The following is a 17,456-nucleotide window of genomic DNA, read 5'->3' on the forward strand; positions in this document are numbered from 1 at the left end:
TATATATATATATATATGTAAAACTAAATTGCTTTGCTGTACACCTGACACTGATACTGTAAATCAACTACGCTTCAATAAAAAATAAAATAAAAAGAAAATAGGCATCTACTTGAATAAAAAATGGCTGGGATCTGTTGCTTTTATCACTTTTTCTGGGCAGAATTGATCAGCAAAATACATGCAATCATACATACATTCCCGAATTTTAAGTGGGATTGGTGAACAGATAGCATTCTCCCACTCTTTTTTGTTTGCCTGTTCAGTTGTTTGGCAACATTAAGCAGTAAGCTGGTATGACTGTTTTGGACCAAAGAAAAAAAGTAAGACACCCATTACATTTGTCGTGTAGCAATGATGGAAATGTATCTTTTTGAGATAGAGGCACACAGTTCTTAGAGAAAAATTATTTAAGAATGATTGTTTTAGCCACAGTCTATTATTTTCATCCTTAACCCCCACCCCCAACAATAATCATTAAATTAATAGCTGTTTTGAAAGGAAGACTGTAACGACCACAGGTGTACACAGAATGCAAGCGGAGTATGAAAGGCAGAGTGACCCCATCTAAATTAAAGAAGTAGGGCTGCACTGAAATGGGTAGTCAGAGATCGCAGGAGGTTGGCAGAGGAAGAGGGGGCTTGCAGTTAGGGAATTTTAGCTTAGGGAACAGGGAGAGCAAAGGCAGGAAACAGATGGCAGGAACTGAGACAGGACTTGAGGAGGCTTAGAAAATTATTTATTGGCGGTTGCTCTGCTAATTGTATTGCTTTTCTGCCCTCTGCTGATTGAAACAGGGAAGGGCAAATTTATTAAACCATGTATGGTTCTTTATATCTGGAGGATCAAGGTTCCTATTGAGAAACTGATAAAACATATGGAGTCTCCCCCAGAAAATAATCCACATAAAAACACAGTATTTTGGCTTCTTCTTTTTTTTTTTCCCCAAGTGGAGGACCTGGGAATTGAACCAAGTACCTCATGCATAGTCAGCATGCGTTCCACCAACTGAGCTATACCCACTGCCCCCTAACACACAATGTTTTGCGTATAATTTCAGTTGTTTCATGGAATCCCTGCCGTCTAAACTCTGAGCTTGTGAAGAACACATTTCTCTTGAGCCAGATATTTTTTTCTTTTTGGGGGGCAGCCGGAGGAGGGGGCAGTCTCTGTTTATAGCCCTATGTGTATAAGTACATATGAACTCTTTCGGTGTTTTTTTTTTTCTTTTACCTTGGTGGGGAGGCAATTAAGTTTATTTATTTGCTTATTTATTTAATGGAGGTACTGGGGATTGAACCCAGGACCTCACTCGTGCTAAGCACTTGGCTCTACAACTGAGCTGTATCCTCCCCCGACATGAACTCTTTTGTAATACTCAGTTCCTTTTAAGGGACCGATTTCTCACATCATCTATTTCTTTCCATTTTGGTATCTCCATGACAGGTTTATTATTAGAATCGCCCCTTCAACCTGTTCTCTTAGTTGTAGTTATAGTGGTACTTCTAAGACCGAATTCTGTTCATGTCACCTCTTTGTGGAAATGAATTCTCTCTTGCCTCAGGCAAAACAATTCTCTGACCTTGGAACACTTCTGCTTTGATTTGCCTTGCTGTACTCCAATTAACCTTTTTTTTAAATACCTTTTTTTAAAATGGGGATGTAATTCATGTACCATACAATTCACCATTTTAAAACATAAAATGCAGTAGTTTTAAAAATTATAATCACAAGGCGTATAACCATCGACACTATCTAACTCCCAAACATTTTTATTACCCCCACAATCCACCCTATAACTATTAACAGAAATCCCCTCCGAGCCTTCTCCCCCACCTCACTCCCCATTCTCTGGCAATGATAATATGCTTTCCAGCCCTGTGGATTTGCCTATGCTGAAAATTTCATATAAATGGAATCATACAATATGTGGCCTTTTGCAACTGAGTTCTTTCACTGAGGATAATGTTTTCAAGTTTCATTTATGTTTTAGCAGGTATCAGTACTTCATTCCTTTTTATAGCTGAATAATATCCCATTGTGTGGCTACCTGACAACTTCTTGAAGCATTCTTGTCCACGCAGAAGTTCTCAGAACCCAATCCTTTTGAGTTTCTGTGGAGGCTTCATTAAATAATCATAACTGGTAAATCACTGGCCATTGGTTATTGCTTCAATCTGCAGCCCCTCTCCCCTCCCTGGAGTAGGGGTGGTGGGATGGGGCTGAAAGCTCCAAACTTCTAATCATGTGGTTTATTCCCCTGGCAACCAGCCCCTCACATTAGGTTACCTAGTGACTTTCCAAAATCTCCCTCGTTAACATAATAAAATACAGCTTTATAGCTTTCCTCTCTCAGAGAATTCCAAGGGTTTTAGAAGCTCTGTGCCAGAAGCAGGGAGAAAGACCACAGATATATTTATTATAAACCACAATATTACAATATCCACCCTCTTCAAACTTGGGTTCCTTTCAGCAATACAGTCATAAAAATCAAAACCTATGGGCACTTTACTAAAGTTCCCTTAAGTCATTAAGAGTTAGTCCAGTCCATTATCATATCATATGAAACTGTCTCAGGGGGAGGAGACTCAGGTTTGCAGGTTTCCACTGGAGATCTTGTCAGATCCCCAAAGCAGGAGTGAGCTCAGCACACTTCCCGCTTTATCCTTTCAGATTTCTGGTATAATTGAGCTAAGAAACACTATGATTTCTGTTTTGTGGGTTTTTTTTTTTTTTTTTTTTTGAGACACTATTATCTCTTGCTCTGAGCTTTTTCTGAGGTTTCATGTAATATCAGATTTTTCCCTTTATTCATTTCTTTGCCCTCAGCTACTATTCCTCCCCTTTTAGATACTAAATTTTGTTATGTGTTTTTTTGCTCCAATTAAAACATTTTTATATAAATAAAATAAATTAACCTTAGATGTGTGGGTTTATTTCTGTGCAGAAGTCTTGTGTATGCTTCAAAATATAAAAAGAGAAAAAAAATCAAAATTAAGAGAAAGGCGATGAAACTGAAGGAGGATTAATAAAATGGCCGCACTTAGGCTAACAGATTGCTTCTTCTTATGTTCGCCCTTAAAACGGTCAACTGACCTGACGGACGGGTTGCTGCTCACGGTTCCAGGCCTGTTGTTAAAACTGAAGCTATCGATCTTACTATTTCTACTTTATTCCAGTCATTGAAAGTAATAATCAAGCTTGGTCTCTGAGTCCTTCTCCAAGGAGAAGGTCACAGGACTGCAACCTTACAAAGTAGCCTGAATTACCAAGAAGACCACACCTTGAGTGCTTATTGTCTAGCTGCTGGCCTCTATAGAATTGGAGGCCTGGAGGCATCATGACGCCATTCTAAGTCTTCTGATGAGAAAATGGTTCTGTTGATTGTTGTCTATGCTTTATTGCTTAAGCTACGGCCCAATAACCACCCCACCCCATCCCCAAGGTGGGGTCACAGTTTGGAAGGCGCTAGCCTGCTGTGAGTCCCCTTTGCTGGACAAAACAATAAAATTGCCTCTTTTCTTCTAAACTCCAAGACCTTGTCTCTGAGTTATTTGGCTCGTCAGGGATGGGGGCCGATCTTTCGGCAACAAAACCACAGATAGGAATAAACTTAGAAGACTTATAGGTAATATTATATAGCAATTCAATATTAACAGAATAAAGGGGGAAATTATATACTCATCCCAATAGAGGCAAAAGAATTATATGACAAAATTCACAACCATTCATGACAAAAAGTCTCAACAAAATAGAAACTTCTCAAGCCTGATAAAGGGCATCTGTGAAGAACCTAGAGTTAATCTCATACTTAAAAATCAATAACTGAATGCTTCCCCTTGTTAAAAGAAGAAACAACAAGCCCCAAATATAGTCACTTGCGCTAAGCCCGCGTCATCAAACCAAGACTTGATACCTGCTTAATCTCAATGCAGTTTCAACCTTGCCCAGAAATGTAATCTTAACTGGTCAGTTTCGAATTTCCTGGTCAGCATCAGTCAGGTAATCTGCCTCATAGACCCTTTTGTCCCCCAAAGGAAGGTAAGGTTGCCATAAATAACCGTTTTTGTTTGTTTGTTTATGACTTCCTTGTCTCACCTCCTCTCTGCCTTTCAAAATCCTTCCTTTTCTTTAACTCTTTGGAGCTCCTTTCTATTGACAGGATGGGGTGCCACCCAGTTCATGAATCTTTTAATAAAGCCAATTAGATCTTCAAATTTACTCAAATTTTGTCTCTTAACACCCTGAAAATTGGGAACAAGGCAAGGATATTCACTTTTATCTTTTCTGTTGAACATTTTATTGGCGTTCTTAGCCATTCCAATCAGGCAAAAAGAAGAAATAAAAAGGCACATGTTTGGAAAGGGAGAAGTCAGACTGTCCTTTTTTTTTTTTTTTTTTTTTTTTTTTGGAGGGGGAGGTAATTAGATTTACTTATTTATCTATTTTTTAAGAGGAGGTACTGGGGATTGAACCTAGGACCTTGATGCTGCACCAGTTGAGCTATACCTTCCCCCCTCAAACTGTCTTTATTTACAGACAACATAATCCTGTGCCTGGAAAATCCTAAGGAATCTATCCAATAAATATTAGAAATAAATTAATTTAACAAGTTCACAGGTTGACTATGTACAGAAGCAAAATTTGCTGAACTGTACCTTTGGCATGTGGATAATTTTGAACTGAAAGCAATCAGGGCCCAAAAAGACTCAAGAAAAAACTTTGACCTTCCCCCCCTTAGCTGCTTAAAGAATTTAGATAAAGGGCCCATACCCAGAAGAGAGCTGTCACCAGAGACGTCTGCAAAGAATCTGGACTAGGTGTGGTGGGGGAAACTAGGCAGGGCCTGGGGGTCAGAGTCCACTCTGTGTCCCATTGTCTCTGCTTGGTCTAGCAAACATTCATTTATCATTTGCTTTTCCATCTCGATGTGAATTGCCTTCTTCCTCTTTGAGGTCCCAAACCACTACCCTCAGCATCCTCTTTTGTCTTTCCCCGAAGATGCTGTACATGGTGAGGGCTTCAGCCATCTGGGTGGGTTACTCGGTTTTCCTGGATCTCTTCCATGTGTACAGGTTATTAAACTTCTATTTGATTTCCTTCTGTTGTCTGTCTCATCCATCTAATTCTTAGATCAGCCAGAAGAACCTAAAAAATTAAAGGAAAATTTCTTCCTTCCCAAAGTTATAAGATAAATATACAACAATCAATTCTAGGGGGGAGGGTCTAGCTCAGTGGTAGAGTGCTTGCTTAGCATGCACTATGCCCTGGGTTCGATCCCCAGTGCCTCCATTAAATAAACACACAAATAAAACTAGCTACCTGCCCCCCTAAAAATTTTTTTTAAAAAAAGAAAAAGATTAGATTGAGACCAGATGATCCAGCATAATCTTCTTACCATGAGATTCTTAACTTAATCACATCTGCAAGGTCCATTATGCTATTGTAGGGTGAAACACTGACAAGTTCCAGAGTTAAGAAGTGGGCACCTTTGGGGGGCCATTTCTGTATCAACCGCACATGCCTAGCTGTAACATTTGGCTTCTGAAGAACCTATATTTATAATATGTCACTTCTGCCCCTTCTTCAAAACTTTCACCTGCTACTCCGAACAGCTGCTGCAGGCTCCAGTGTAACTTTCATGATTAAGGAAAGTCTTAGGTTTAGGGCTCAGGGGTAGGTGTCACGGGATTTGAGACTCAAAGTTCAGGGGCTCTAGATTTGAGATCCTAGAAGGAGACTTAGGTCTTGAGAGTGGCCTGGGAGCGTGTGCCGAAACCCAGAGGATCCTGATCCAGGGTTCAGGCAATAGTAGGCAATGACAATAGGGGACAGAGTATCCGATTTTTCAAGGAGGATAAAAAGCACAAGTGGACTGGGTCAGACACTTAACCTCAGCTTCAAGAAGCAAGAGAAATCATCCAAGACTTGTACACTAATTTCCTGACTCAGAAACCAAAGTCCTTCTGACTTTACATCTAACAGTGCCCCTCCCCGCTGATCTGGGGCCAAGAGCGAAATAAGAGGAAGTTAGAAATAAATGAATAATAACTAAAGGGCAAGGCCACAGTGTCTTCACCGGGTAACAATGAACACCTTTACAGGTCAGTTCTCTTTGCTTTCTTCCTCTCTTTTCTCCAGTAAAGAATGATGGGTCAGTCTTGCCTTTAATTTAAAGGAAAGGGAAAGATGACTACATTCAGATGTCATCAAGGAAGAACTTTGAAATTTGAATGTTCTCAGGGAATTATGGTACCAGATAAATTTTTCACATCATATGCTTTCTTATCAACCCCCACACTAACTTCCGTCTTCACCGGCTACCTGTTGGTACAGGCTAGATGCCCAGTACCTGCCTGAGACTCAGGAATGAGTCATCCTCTGGCGAAACAGGCGGCAGTGGTCACGCCTGCAGAAACAATGTCCAGGCGTGTTGCTGGCAGCAGCATAATATATAGCTCCAGAGGAAAAAGTCCAGTGGCAGAGCACCATGGCTTCTGACAGAGGTGAGATGGCCGGGGTCGGGATGCGGGGAGGTGGCCTGAAAACTCAATATTCTTGAATGCAAAAACTCGTGTGTGTGTGTGTGTGTGTGTGTGTGTGTGTGTGTGTGTGTGTGTGTATGTGTGTGTGTCCTGCTTACGCTTGTATTCCTGGACGTTTTCTAACTTTTCTATTTATTAATATATTATTATATTATTATTCTCAAGCAAGATTTGTTATTATTATTATTGTTAATACCGACTGTTTGCATCCACAAATGACTTTGAGCAAATGACACTAAGTTAATGCTTGTTTCACCATAAGAAAAAATTAAGTTAACAAAGAATACAGTTGTTAAATAGAAGTTTAAGATAGCCACAGAAGTGACAGCCGAAGGGCACTTTTTTTTTCAATTGAAGTTACAGTGTTGTGTTGGCATAGTGATTCAGTTATACATATATACATTCTTTTTCATATTATTCCTCGTAAGTTATTAAAATCTATTGAATATAGTTCCCTGTGCTATACCGTAGGACCTTATTGTTTATCTGTTCTGTGTAGAGTAGTTTGTTTCTGCTAATCCTAAACTCCTAATTTATCCCTCCACCCTTTTCCCCTTTGGTAATCATAAATTTGCTTTCTATGTCTGCGAGTCTGTTTGTGAATAAGTTCATTTGTGCCATTTTTTTAGATCCCACATGTAAGTGATACCATATGGTATCTGCCTTTCTCTGACTTACTTCACTTAGTATGATGATCTCCAGGTCCATCCATGTTGCTGCAAATGACAGTATTTCATTCTTTCTTATGATTGAGTAGTATTCCATTGTATATATATACACACACAAGGGCATCTTAGTTGATAATTTAAGGTTCTTTTACTTAATATTAGAAAAACTCATGGGGGAGGGAGGATGCTTTGTGTTGTGGGACAGAATGATTTTCAAGTGAGGCGGGATTTGAACTGGACCCGAAAAGAGCAGAATTTGGATTGACATAGAGGAGGCCATTCCAGGTTGATTGGCACAGAGTTCAAGAGACTTTACCAAGACCGTGCTTGGAATATAATGAATCAATTGGCTAGGCTACAGGAGAGTTTTGGAGGTAATCTGCAGTGAGATTAGAAAGCAAATTTGAGGTGATATTGTTGAGGACCTTGACTGCCAGTCTCAAGTTGATTTTTTTCGATCAGAGGAAAATCTTTGGAGAATTTGTGAATAGCGCAGACACAACTCAAACAGTGCTTTAGGCACATTTACCCGGCACTTGCTGACTTTCTGACTGGAAGCAGAAACAACCGGAAGAAAGGCGGTTCAGCGAGAGGAGTCCTGAAGGGGTCCACACTCACGAGGTGACGGCACGCAGCACAGGTGTCAGTCTCAGGTTTCAAGAAACAGTATCTTTTTTCTCCATTATATTTCCCCTCTATTAAAGTCCTCTTGTGACTGGTATTTTGGGGAAAAGACTAAAGACTTTATTTAATTGAAATAGCTGGATAACTTCCCCGGACCGTCCCCTGAAGGTGATGTGTTTTATCCCTCAAACCGTCCCCACCCACGTGGCTGGTGTTCTTGCCCCGCACCCCTGGGGTAGGTCATGAGCATTTATCTCACTGTCTCTTCCCCAAGTTCTCACTGCTGCTTCAGCTTCTTCAGAGGAAGGTCCCCTGTCATCAGTGACTGTCCCCCTCTGAGTGGACCAGCTGGTTCAAATGCCCCAAGTTGGACTGAGGTCTGAGCAGGGCCCATGCCAAGGTGTTAGGCACCCTTCCTCCTCCATCTCACATGCAAACTCCCCGCATTTTCTTCTAAGGATGAGGTTTCTTCTTCAGGTTACACTTAGGATAGTATTTTCTGATTCTTGTCCTCATTCCTAGATATCTGGCTGATTGATTTTTTCAGCCTCACAACCCAGCTAGAACCATTTTCCACCTACAGGAAACTGTGTGGTACACAACACCCCCCAGTGTGCGCGCACACACACACACATTGTTGGGGAGGAAAAACGTTTCTTCTACCCTCTTAGATTTCATTTCTGGGGGACTGCAAATTAAACTGACAAAAGACAGATTAGAAAAAAAAAAAAAAGAAAGAAAAAAAAAGCAAGCAAGACAAAATTACACACAGGAATTCTCAGATATGTGGCTCAAGGACTTGGATTAGAATTGGGTTGTTTTCCATACCATCTTTTTTTTTTCCCTCTCTCTAACATCTTAGAAGTGGAGAGGCAGAAGAGCCCTTATGGGAAAACAAATGACTTTTAGGAGAGATAGATGAGCCCTTAGGAGAATAGATGGCATTTAACAGTTTGGGACAATGTCTGAGTGAGCGTCTCAGTTGGTAAGAGTCAATCTCCTCTGGTTGATTTATCTCCCCATGAGATTGATGGCAACTGATTTCCTTTTGAGTTCTTTTGGGAGGCTCTGCCTATAGGAAAATAAGGGATTTGGGGAAGAGGAGAGTTTATTCTCAAATCTCTAAAGACCAAACTAATTTTTATGCTTCAGTGCCACATTCTGGACCCCTCAACACACACACACACACACACACACACACACACACACACACACACACACATTCATGCACAGAGCCTTGGTCAAAGCACCTCCTGTTTTGAAGGAAGTATCTCCCAGCTCTCGTGACTCTTCTTTGTTCAAAAATAGCTCCTCCAAGTTAAGGTCTTACTGGGAGGTGGGATGGAACCTCTTGCCTGCAGCTCTGCACCGACACCTCACCCCCAGAGGGACAAATGACTTCTGTCTCTGTCTCTGACCCACTGAGAAGGGGTATCACATGGGGGAACCTTAGGCTCTGTGTCTCAAACTGCACGGACATCTGAGCTCATTCCAGCTTTTACTATTACAACCGAGGCTGATGTGAACGTTTGTGTACAAGCTTTCGTGTGAACCTATGTTTTCCCATCTCGGAGATACATGCCCAGGAGAGTAACTCCTGGGTTGTATGGTAGGCGCATTTTTACTTTTTTTTCCCTAAGAAACTGCAAACTGTTTCCCAGAGTGGCTGTGCCAATTTACGTTCCCACCAGCAAGGTATGAGAGATCCAGTTTCTCTGCTTGGTGTCATTAACCTATACTTCATCTTAGTGGAGAGTAGTGAATTTCATTCATCTGTTCAGTAAGTATCTATTGATAACCAACATGTTTCAGGCAGTGTGATAGGGTCTGGAACAAGATATACAAAATCCATAGCTCATATAATTTATGAATCAGTGTTTTTATAGGCATGTAAACAGGCAATCATAATACAGCATGATAATTGCTCTGATGAAGGAAGTTCAGGGTGCTCTGGGGGCGCACAGAAATTACATCTAGGATCCTCTGAGGACTAGCTTTCCTTTGCACTGAAACATTCTTGTTGGAGCCTTAAAGAGAATTACCTGGTTTGGGGTTGGGCAAATAAATTTCAGCAGAACCCTTAAAAATCTTGCTTTTCTCAGTCCAATGAACTGGTCAATCCAATTAATCCAGGAGACAATCTTTCAACCGCATTTTCTGATATGGTTTGCAAAGCCAGAAGAAAAGAGCATTTTTTCTTAATAGTTTTATTTGTATATGGTGGAGTTTGACATGATCATCTCTCGGTCAACAGGTCCTGCAGCTGGAGATGCCACCTTAAGGTAAGAATATGATTGCAGTTTACATTTAATTCAACCCCAAATAGGTGGGTATTTAAGAGCTGGACAACTACCACTTTCCTTATTGTCTTTTTCCTCTCTTATCATGCTCCAATGCTTTCTTTTTGCCTTTTCCAACTCCATTTTCTATGATTATTATTGCTTTTTCTATCTATCTTTGCCTCTATGGCTTTTGGTTTCTATTGAAAAACATCACCTTCCAGCTTTGTGCTGTTATAGTCTCTTCTCTCTCTAAGGCACAAGTTTTCATAGACACTGGTTACAAGTTCAGAGAACTCGTCTGTCACTTTGATTTCGTCTTCCTATTTTATACTATACGCCCATTTTCTGGATGTAATAGGAGACTTTTATCATGGAACATATTATTTCATGATCACTGGAAGGGCTGCTCTACATGATAAAGGAACTGACACTTTAGGAATGAGTGGAAAATAACCAGATGTAATAAACTTATGACTCAACCACATTCGAAAGACGATAATAAACTGCTTTAAATAAAGCATAGCTCTGAGTTTTCCCTGAGTCACAGCTTTGATACACGTAGAGTGTTAAAGCTAATGTTGCCATTGCGGGAAATTTGAATTTCTTTCTTATAAGGTACTAGTATATGAAATTTAATGTGGAAGAATCCTGAGACTAAATTTCTCTTCTCAGAGTTGGTAATAGAATCCTGTTGGCAATCTGAGGCTTCCACACCTGAAAAAAAATCTAGCTAGAGTTCACTGAGGCATGACAAAGATTAATGAGTGGGACACGTCACCTCTAAGTGTGAGACAGAAAGATTAGAATATATTGAGAAACCTTTAAAGGAGAAACAAGGAAACATTTGTACCTGAATTCAAAGCCATCAAGCAGTGGTACAGAGAGTGGTAACCAAATAACCTGAGTTGGGAAAAATCTCTTCCCTATGTTTGTGAGAGAAACTGGTAATTCAGATGGATCTCCCCAGATAACTTTGAGATATAGAATAGAAAAAAAAAAAGTTTTCTGAGATGCCGTGTTTTCGGTGTGCCTTATAGAAGAGAACATGACATTACATCCAAGGTCGCATCTCAAGGTGGTGTGACAAGATGGGGGTGCTTTTTATATTTCAGGAGAAGAATTGAACCCTGGGAATTTGAAGCCTTCTTTGACCCCCGAGAACTCCGGAAAGAGGCCTGTCTGCTCTATGAAATCCGGTGGGGCAGCAACCGTGGCATCTGGCGACATTCCAGCAAAAACACCACCAAGCACGTGGAACACAATTTTATAGAAAAATTCACTTCAGAAAGACATTTTCGCCCATCCGTCAGCTGCTCCATCACCTGGTTCTTGTCCTGGAGTCCCTGCTGGAAATGCTCCCAGGCGATTGGAGAATTTTTGGACCAACACCCGAGAGTGACTCTAGTGATTCACGTAGCACGGCTTTTCCAGCACATGGACCCGCAGAACCGGCGAGGACTCAGAGACCTCTTCACCAGGGGCGTGGCTGTCCAGATTATGGGAGCCGCAGGTGAAAACAGTAAACCAAGAGTCTTAAGTGTTGATGAGAGGCTGTGGTGGTGGTGTGTTTCTGGGCCAGGAGACTGATTCTCCCAGACTGCAAGTATCAGAAATGAAAGTCCAGAATAGCCCAACAAAGGACCAGGTCTGAAATTCACAGCAAGGAAAGTATCAGAGAGATGACTCCGTCCTCCATTTTTGTCACTGTGGCCACTCAGCCATCTTCAGATGAACTGCTGTGTTCCTTTTAGGGATTCTGGAAGAGTCTAACCCATCACCAGCAGCAGATAGGCCAGAGGAATTTAGATAGGGTGTATTGTTAAGCTGGGCTCTCTTTAACTTTCTGTTATATGTGTTGAATGAACCAAGATTTGTGTTTCCCTTAGTGTACGATTACTGCTGGAGGAATTTCGTCAACTACCCCCCTGGGAAAGAAGCTCACTGGCCCAGATACCCACCTCTGTGGATGAAGCTGTATGCACTGGAACTCCACTGCATAAATCTAGTAAGTTCCCAGAAGGGGCAAAGATTCTGATGCAAAAAGAAGCATCCTTCTTCGAACTTCTTACTGATAATTTTGACATGTACTCTCCTCACCATCAGTTTGCCACTTACACTGCTATTTAGTTATTTACTTATCTTAAAAGAGGCGAGAACAAGACAATCTCTTTGTGGGAAATAAGATGGAGACAGGAATGGATAAACTGGCCTAAGACCTAGGTGGGCTCCATAGTAATTAGATTTCATCACCATTACTATCACTGCTGTTGTGACCAGTCACACTGGCCGCACAGAATTGCACCTTTCTACTTTCCCTTACTGGTGTGTGTCATCCTGTTGAAGAAATGTAGGCGTCCCATCTGTATTCCCTTGAAAGTAGTTCAGTGGTCTTCCAATTGATGTTTTAAAGTGTTTGTGGTATTAAGAAAAATATTATCATAACTTTTTTTTGTTGTTGTTAAATTCCAGAGTCTCCCTCCGTGTTTAAAGATTTCAAGACGACGTCAGAATCAGCTTACATTGTTCAGACTTGAGGTTCAGAACTGCCATTACCGAATGATTCCGCCCCATATCCTTTTCGCTACAGGATTGATACAGCTTCCTGTGACTTGGAGATGAATAGAATGATTCCTTGTGTATCTACTGTTTCATGAACCAGTACTGATGACCCACTAAAGAGTGAACGCCATTAGAATCTAGAAAATTTCAGTTTGCGTTTCTATATACTAAAGACGGATTATCTGGAAAAGAAAGAAAGAAAACCATCCCATTTACAATAGCATCAAAATAATAAAATACTTAGAAATTAATTTAACCAAGGAGGTGAAAGATCTGTATGGTGAAATCTATAAGGCATTGACAAAACAGATTGAAGAAGACAAAAATAAAATGGAACGATATCCCATGGTCATGGATTGGAAGAATTAATATTGTTAAGAGGTCCCTACTACCCAAAGCCACCTGTAAATGCAATGCAATCCTTATCGAGATTCCAGTGGCATTTTTTACAGCAATGAAAAGACACTCCTCATTTCATATGGAACAACAAAAGACCCTGAAGAGCCAAAGCAGTCCTTCTATATGTGAATGAAATGAAATCATTATCTCAAAGATGCACTTCCACGTCCACTGCAGCATTTACAATAGCCAAGACATGAAAACAGTCAGGAAGTTGTGTTGTAGCCCCCATGCCAACTGTGAAGCTAAGAAATAGTTCAGCCTTGTGTCCAGGAAGAAAAGGAAATGGGGTTTGTGTCCACCACAAGGATGAAACTGGGAAATGGAACCATTATGCAAATTGGCCAGGATCAGATAGGTAAATCCATGGCAGGAGTGGAACTAAAAATCAGGTTTTTTTTTTTTTTCACTAAGAATTCTAATCTACACCTCTATATTCCATTATCATCAGTACGTTGACATCTTCTGAATCTGCATCTTCAGTTGGGCCTTCCTCCTGAGACCATTTCCTGTAAAACATCTGGTCTCTCTCCCAGAGGCACAAGCAACTCAAACTCAATTTTTCAAAATTAAATATTCTTGATTCTGTGTACTTGGTCCCTCAAAACAAAAAAACAGATGTCTAGGAATGTCTCTCTTGTCAGACCCCGCCTTCCCTCCACTGTAGGATGGTCAAGAGGTGATGGCAGGCTAAGATGGTGGATCTAGAGATAAATTAGCATGGTCAAAAGAGTTATTAAGATTTCAAACTAAGAAAGGTGATGGATTAACTTATATTTTGACTGAACTATTTGTGCAATCGCAGTGTTATCCCCTGACATAAGACACATGGTGAATATCTGTCTGATAGTTCATCAAATAAATATCAAGATCAAGATCAAAAAGTGCCTTCCAAGCCTGCAGTTGCTAAATTGTGTCCTGTGCTGACTCGACTCTCGTAAAAATTTATTATGGGCATTCATTTTTAAAATAGGAACTTTTCAGAGATTCTGGCAGAATTTCCCAACTTCTTAAGAACTGAAGATACTTTAAAAAAAAACATATATTTGAAACGCATGTAAAAATAGAGTTCCATGAAACACACTTTGAGAAACGGACGGCATCTGTGAGAAACCTGGGAAGGAAACCCACTTCCTGCAGAAATGATACGAATTTGAGACACTAACAAAAGCTGCAGATGTTTGACAGGTGGCAGGTCTGTTACTCGTGCTGAAGTTCTGCCCAAGCAAACTTTCAGACATCAGGTGAAGCTGGATGAGGACGAGTCAAGAAATCCGTACTCACTGTCCATGTTTCAGGAACATCAGGAAGTTAACCAACCATCTGAATGGCTGGAATAAAGTTTATTTCTTTAATAGACAAACACTTTCATTCTAATCGTGCTCCCTCTAGTTATAAGTTATCCCTCTGCCATTACAGACAAGGGAAACTTTAAGGTAATTCCAGCACCCAGAAAAGGAGTGTCCCATTGAATGCAATGGGAGCCACAGGCACGTGAAATAATGGGGGGAAGAAAAGTAATTTGTTACCCACCACAATCAAAAATCTAACTCCATTCTCAAAATCTAACTTCAAAAGGACCCTACATACTTTTTTGTAGCTTTTTCAGTATTTTGTAGATTTTCTGTTTGGTTTGCTTGGATTGAATTCCATAGAATTTAGAACTGAAAATGTGATTTTACGGGCTGCATGTGAGCAGACACCCAGTGTCCAGCTTTCTGGCTAAAAAAAAGACTCACACAAATGCCCGTCATCCATGTGAAATTTCAAACATAGCTTTAAAAATAGAATCCTAAAAGCTGGTGGTGGGCAGAATGTTACAAGCAAAAGATAAAAAGATTACTGTCAGATTTTTCACGATCAGCACTGAAATCTAGAAGGCATTTGACCCGTGCTTTTAAGATTCCGAAGGTAAAATTTTTCTCCACTGACTTCTGCAGTCAGCCCAGCTCTCTGGTGCTAATTGGGAAGGAGACATTTTCAACATGCAGAGTATCAAAAAAAAAAAAAAAAAAAAGAAAAAGATTTCCCAGGCTTTCTCAGGAAGCCACGGGAGGGTTTGCTACATCAAATTGAGGAACCAAACCATAAAAGGAGAATGTTTGGAATTCCAGGCACAAGTAATTCAACACAGAAGAGAAGAGAAAAAAATATTGCCTGGATGGTAGTGAAGAAAGATCCTAGGGTAATAGGAGGTAATTATCTAGTTTGACGCAAGAGGGTAGAGATCCAGCGGGATGGATCTAAGAAAAAAAGTAGAGTTCCAGTTTTCCCACATCCTTGCCAACACTAGATCATGAAAGAACACACCTCTGTGGGTCTCTCCTTTACTCTCATGTGGCTTTAACCACACTCCTTCACTTTTGACACCAGATACGTGGGTTTTCCACACATCAAGCCATTCTCTGATCCTTGGTGGACATGACCAGATAGCCCACAAATTTAACTCGATTCTGATGCTGTCTCATGGCAGACCCCCCATATTAGAGGCTTAGCCCCCCAGGACACCAAATGAAAGTCCAGGTTGTTACCTGTGCTTTTGACCGACTGGGCATAAATTTGAGGTTCCCCCCATCCACTCCTGGAGTTTGCTTAATTGACTAGAGCAACTCACAGAATTATGTCCTAGATGGCTGGCTTATTACAAAGGATTTTAAAGGACACACATGAACAGCCAGATAAAGAGATACCTAGGGCAAGAGACCTGGAAGGGTCCTGAACACAGGAGCTTTCTGTCCTGGTGGACTTTGGGGTGAGCTACCCTCCTGGGACATGGAATTTTTTACAAAGGCATCATTGCATAGGCCCGACTGATTAAATCATCGGCTGCTGGTTGATTCAACTCAATTTTCTCCAGGCTCTTTTCCCCCAAGGTCAGGGGCTGAACTGTAAGTTCCAGCCTTCTAGTCACAGGGTGGATTTCCAACCCCCCCACCCCGCCCCCAGCCAACAAGACTTCAGCCTTAGGTGATCTGGGAGGATTCCAAAAGCACCTCATTAACACAACAAAAAACACCTTTATTGTGCTCAACACTTGGGAAATTCCAAAGGTTTTAGGAACTTTGTGCCTGGAACAGGATGAAGACTAAGCATATATTTCTGACTGTAAATCACAGTGTCACACTGGGTATGCTCAAGCTCTTAAATCTTTGACAGTCTGATGATCAACACTAGTACCCTAATTTCTAATTCTTGAACTTGTGGTGTTCAGCATTTTGTGTGCGGGTGTTGGCAATGACCGTCTACAGCTCTTCTGGAAATTGTGTTATGCTGTTGGAGAGGAAGAAATTGTTCTCTCCTTTTCTAAGTTCTTCTGGCTGATCTAAGAATTAAGTTGACATGAGACAGATAACAGGAGAAAATCAAAAGTTTAAAACCACGTATACAAGGGAGAGATCCAGGAAAACTGAGTAACTCATCCAAATGGCTCAAGTCCTCACTGTAAATACCATCTTCAGCTAAAGACAAATGCGGATGCTGGGGGTAGTGTTTTGGGACTTCAAAGAGGAGGAAGACAATTCACACAAAGATGGAAAAGCAAATGATAAACCGAGGTTTGCTGGATCAGGCAGGGACAATGGGACACAGAGTGGACTCTGATCTCTGCCCAGTTTCCCTCACCACACTCAGCCCATTTTCTATGCAGATATTTCTAGGGATAGCTCTGTTCTGGGAACAGGTCCTGTCTAAATTTTTTTAGGTAGTTAGGGGGAATGTCAAAATTTCTTTCTGTGTCTTCTGGGCCTTGATTGTGTTCACCTCGAAATAACCCACATGCTAAAGAGATGTTTAGGAGTGGCAAATTTTGCTCCTCTATAATCCTTCGTCTGTTTTTTCTATTGGTTTGCCTTCTCTCCTCTATTAATTTGTAAGAGAGGTTTGTCCATTAGAGAAACATTCAATTTTCTCAGATGCATTTTCCCCAGTCTTTTGACTTCATTGAAACTGAGCTGGACCCTGCGGGACTCTCCTGGGTGCAAAAGCCTCCCTGTGTCCCCTGGATTCTTGTTTGTTGGAAAATGCTTTAGTCTCCTAGGCCTCCCTAAACTTACAAAGAGCAGACTCCAAAAGTCACTACTTAGGGAAGTGAGGGAATGCAGAAAATAAGAAAAAGCAGTCAAGAAGCAATAGTGTAGCAATAAAGCATTCGATTCCCCCTCAAGGGATACACATCACAATCTGACGCTATCTTTGACTTGCTCTGAGGAAAAAGATCCCTTGTGACTACAAGCAGATAGGTCACTAGCAGGTAGACATCAGTGATTGGAACCAGAAGGTTGATAACTAAAATTCCTGAAACACCACCCTGTGACCTCACCACCCACCAATCAGAAGAAAGTCATGCCCTCTGCAACCCTCACCCCAAATGTCGTCTTTAA

General features: G+C 41.0%; 1 protein-coding gene across 2 annotated transcripts; it reads left to right on the top strand.

The window, feature by feature from the left end:
* Window positions 1-5,941: 5,941 nt before the first annotated feature.
* On the top strand, window positions 5,942-15,100 carry APOBEC1 (apolipoprotein B mRNA editing enzyme catalytic subunit 1). Of its 2 annotated transcripts, XM_074357741.1 has the most exons (6): window positions 5,942-6,104; window positions 6,337-6,506; window positions 10,092-10,119; window positions 11,232-11,629; window positions 12,006-12,124; window positions 12,589-15,100. In XM_074357741.1, exons 2-6 carry the CDS (start codon window positions 6,491-6,493, stop codon window positions 12,736-12,738), a joined length of 711 nt encoding a protein of 236 aa, XP_074213842.1. In that variant the 5' UTR covers window positions 5,942-6,104; window positions 6,337-6,490; the 3' UTR covers window positions 12,739-15,100. The 2 variants fall into 2 exon arrangements, with proteins under 2 accessions (XP_074213842.1, XP_010944672.1); XM_010946370.3 differs by lacking the exon at window positions 5,942-6,104 and having other exon boundaries at window positions 6,142-6,506.
* Window positions 15,101-17,456: the final 2,356 nt, after the last annotated feature.

This window comes from Camelus bactrianus, chromosome 34 (assembly GCF_048773025.1).
Source record: "Camelus bactrianus isolate YW-2024 breed Bactrian camel chromosome 34, ASM4877302v1, whole genome shotgun sequence".
Taxonomy (NCBI): Eukaryota; Metazoa; Chordata; class Mammalia; order Artiodactyla; family Camelidae; genus Camelus; species Camelus bactrianus.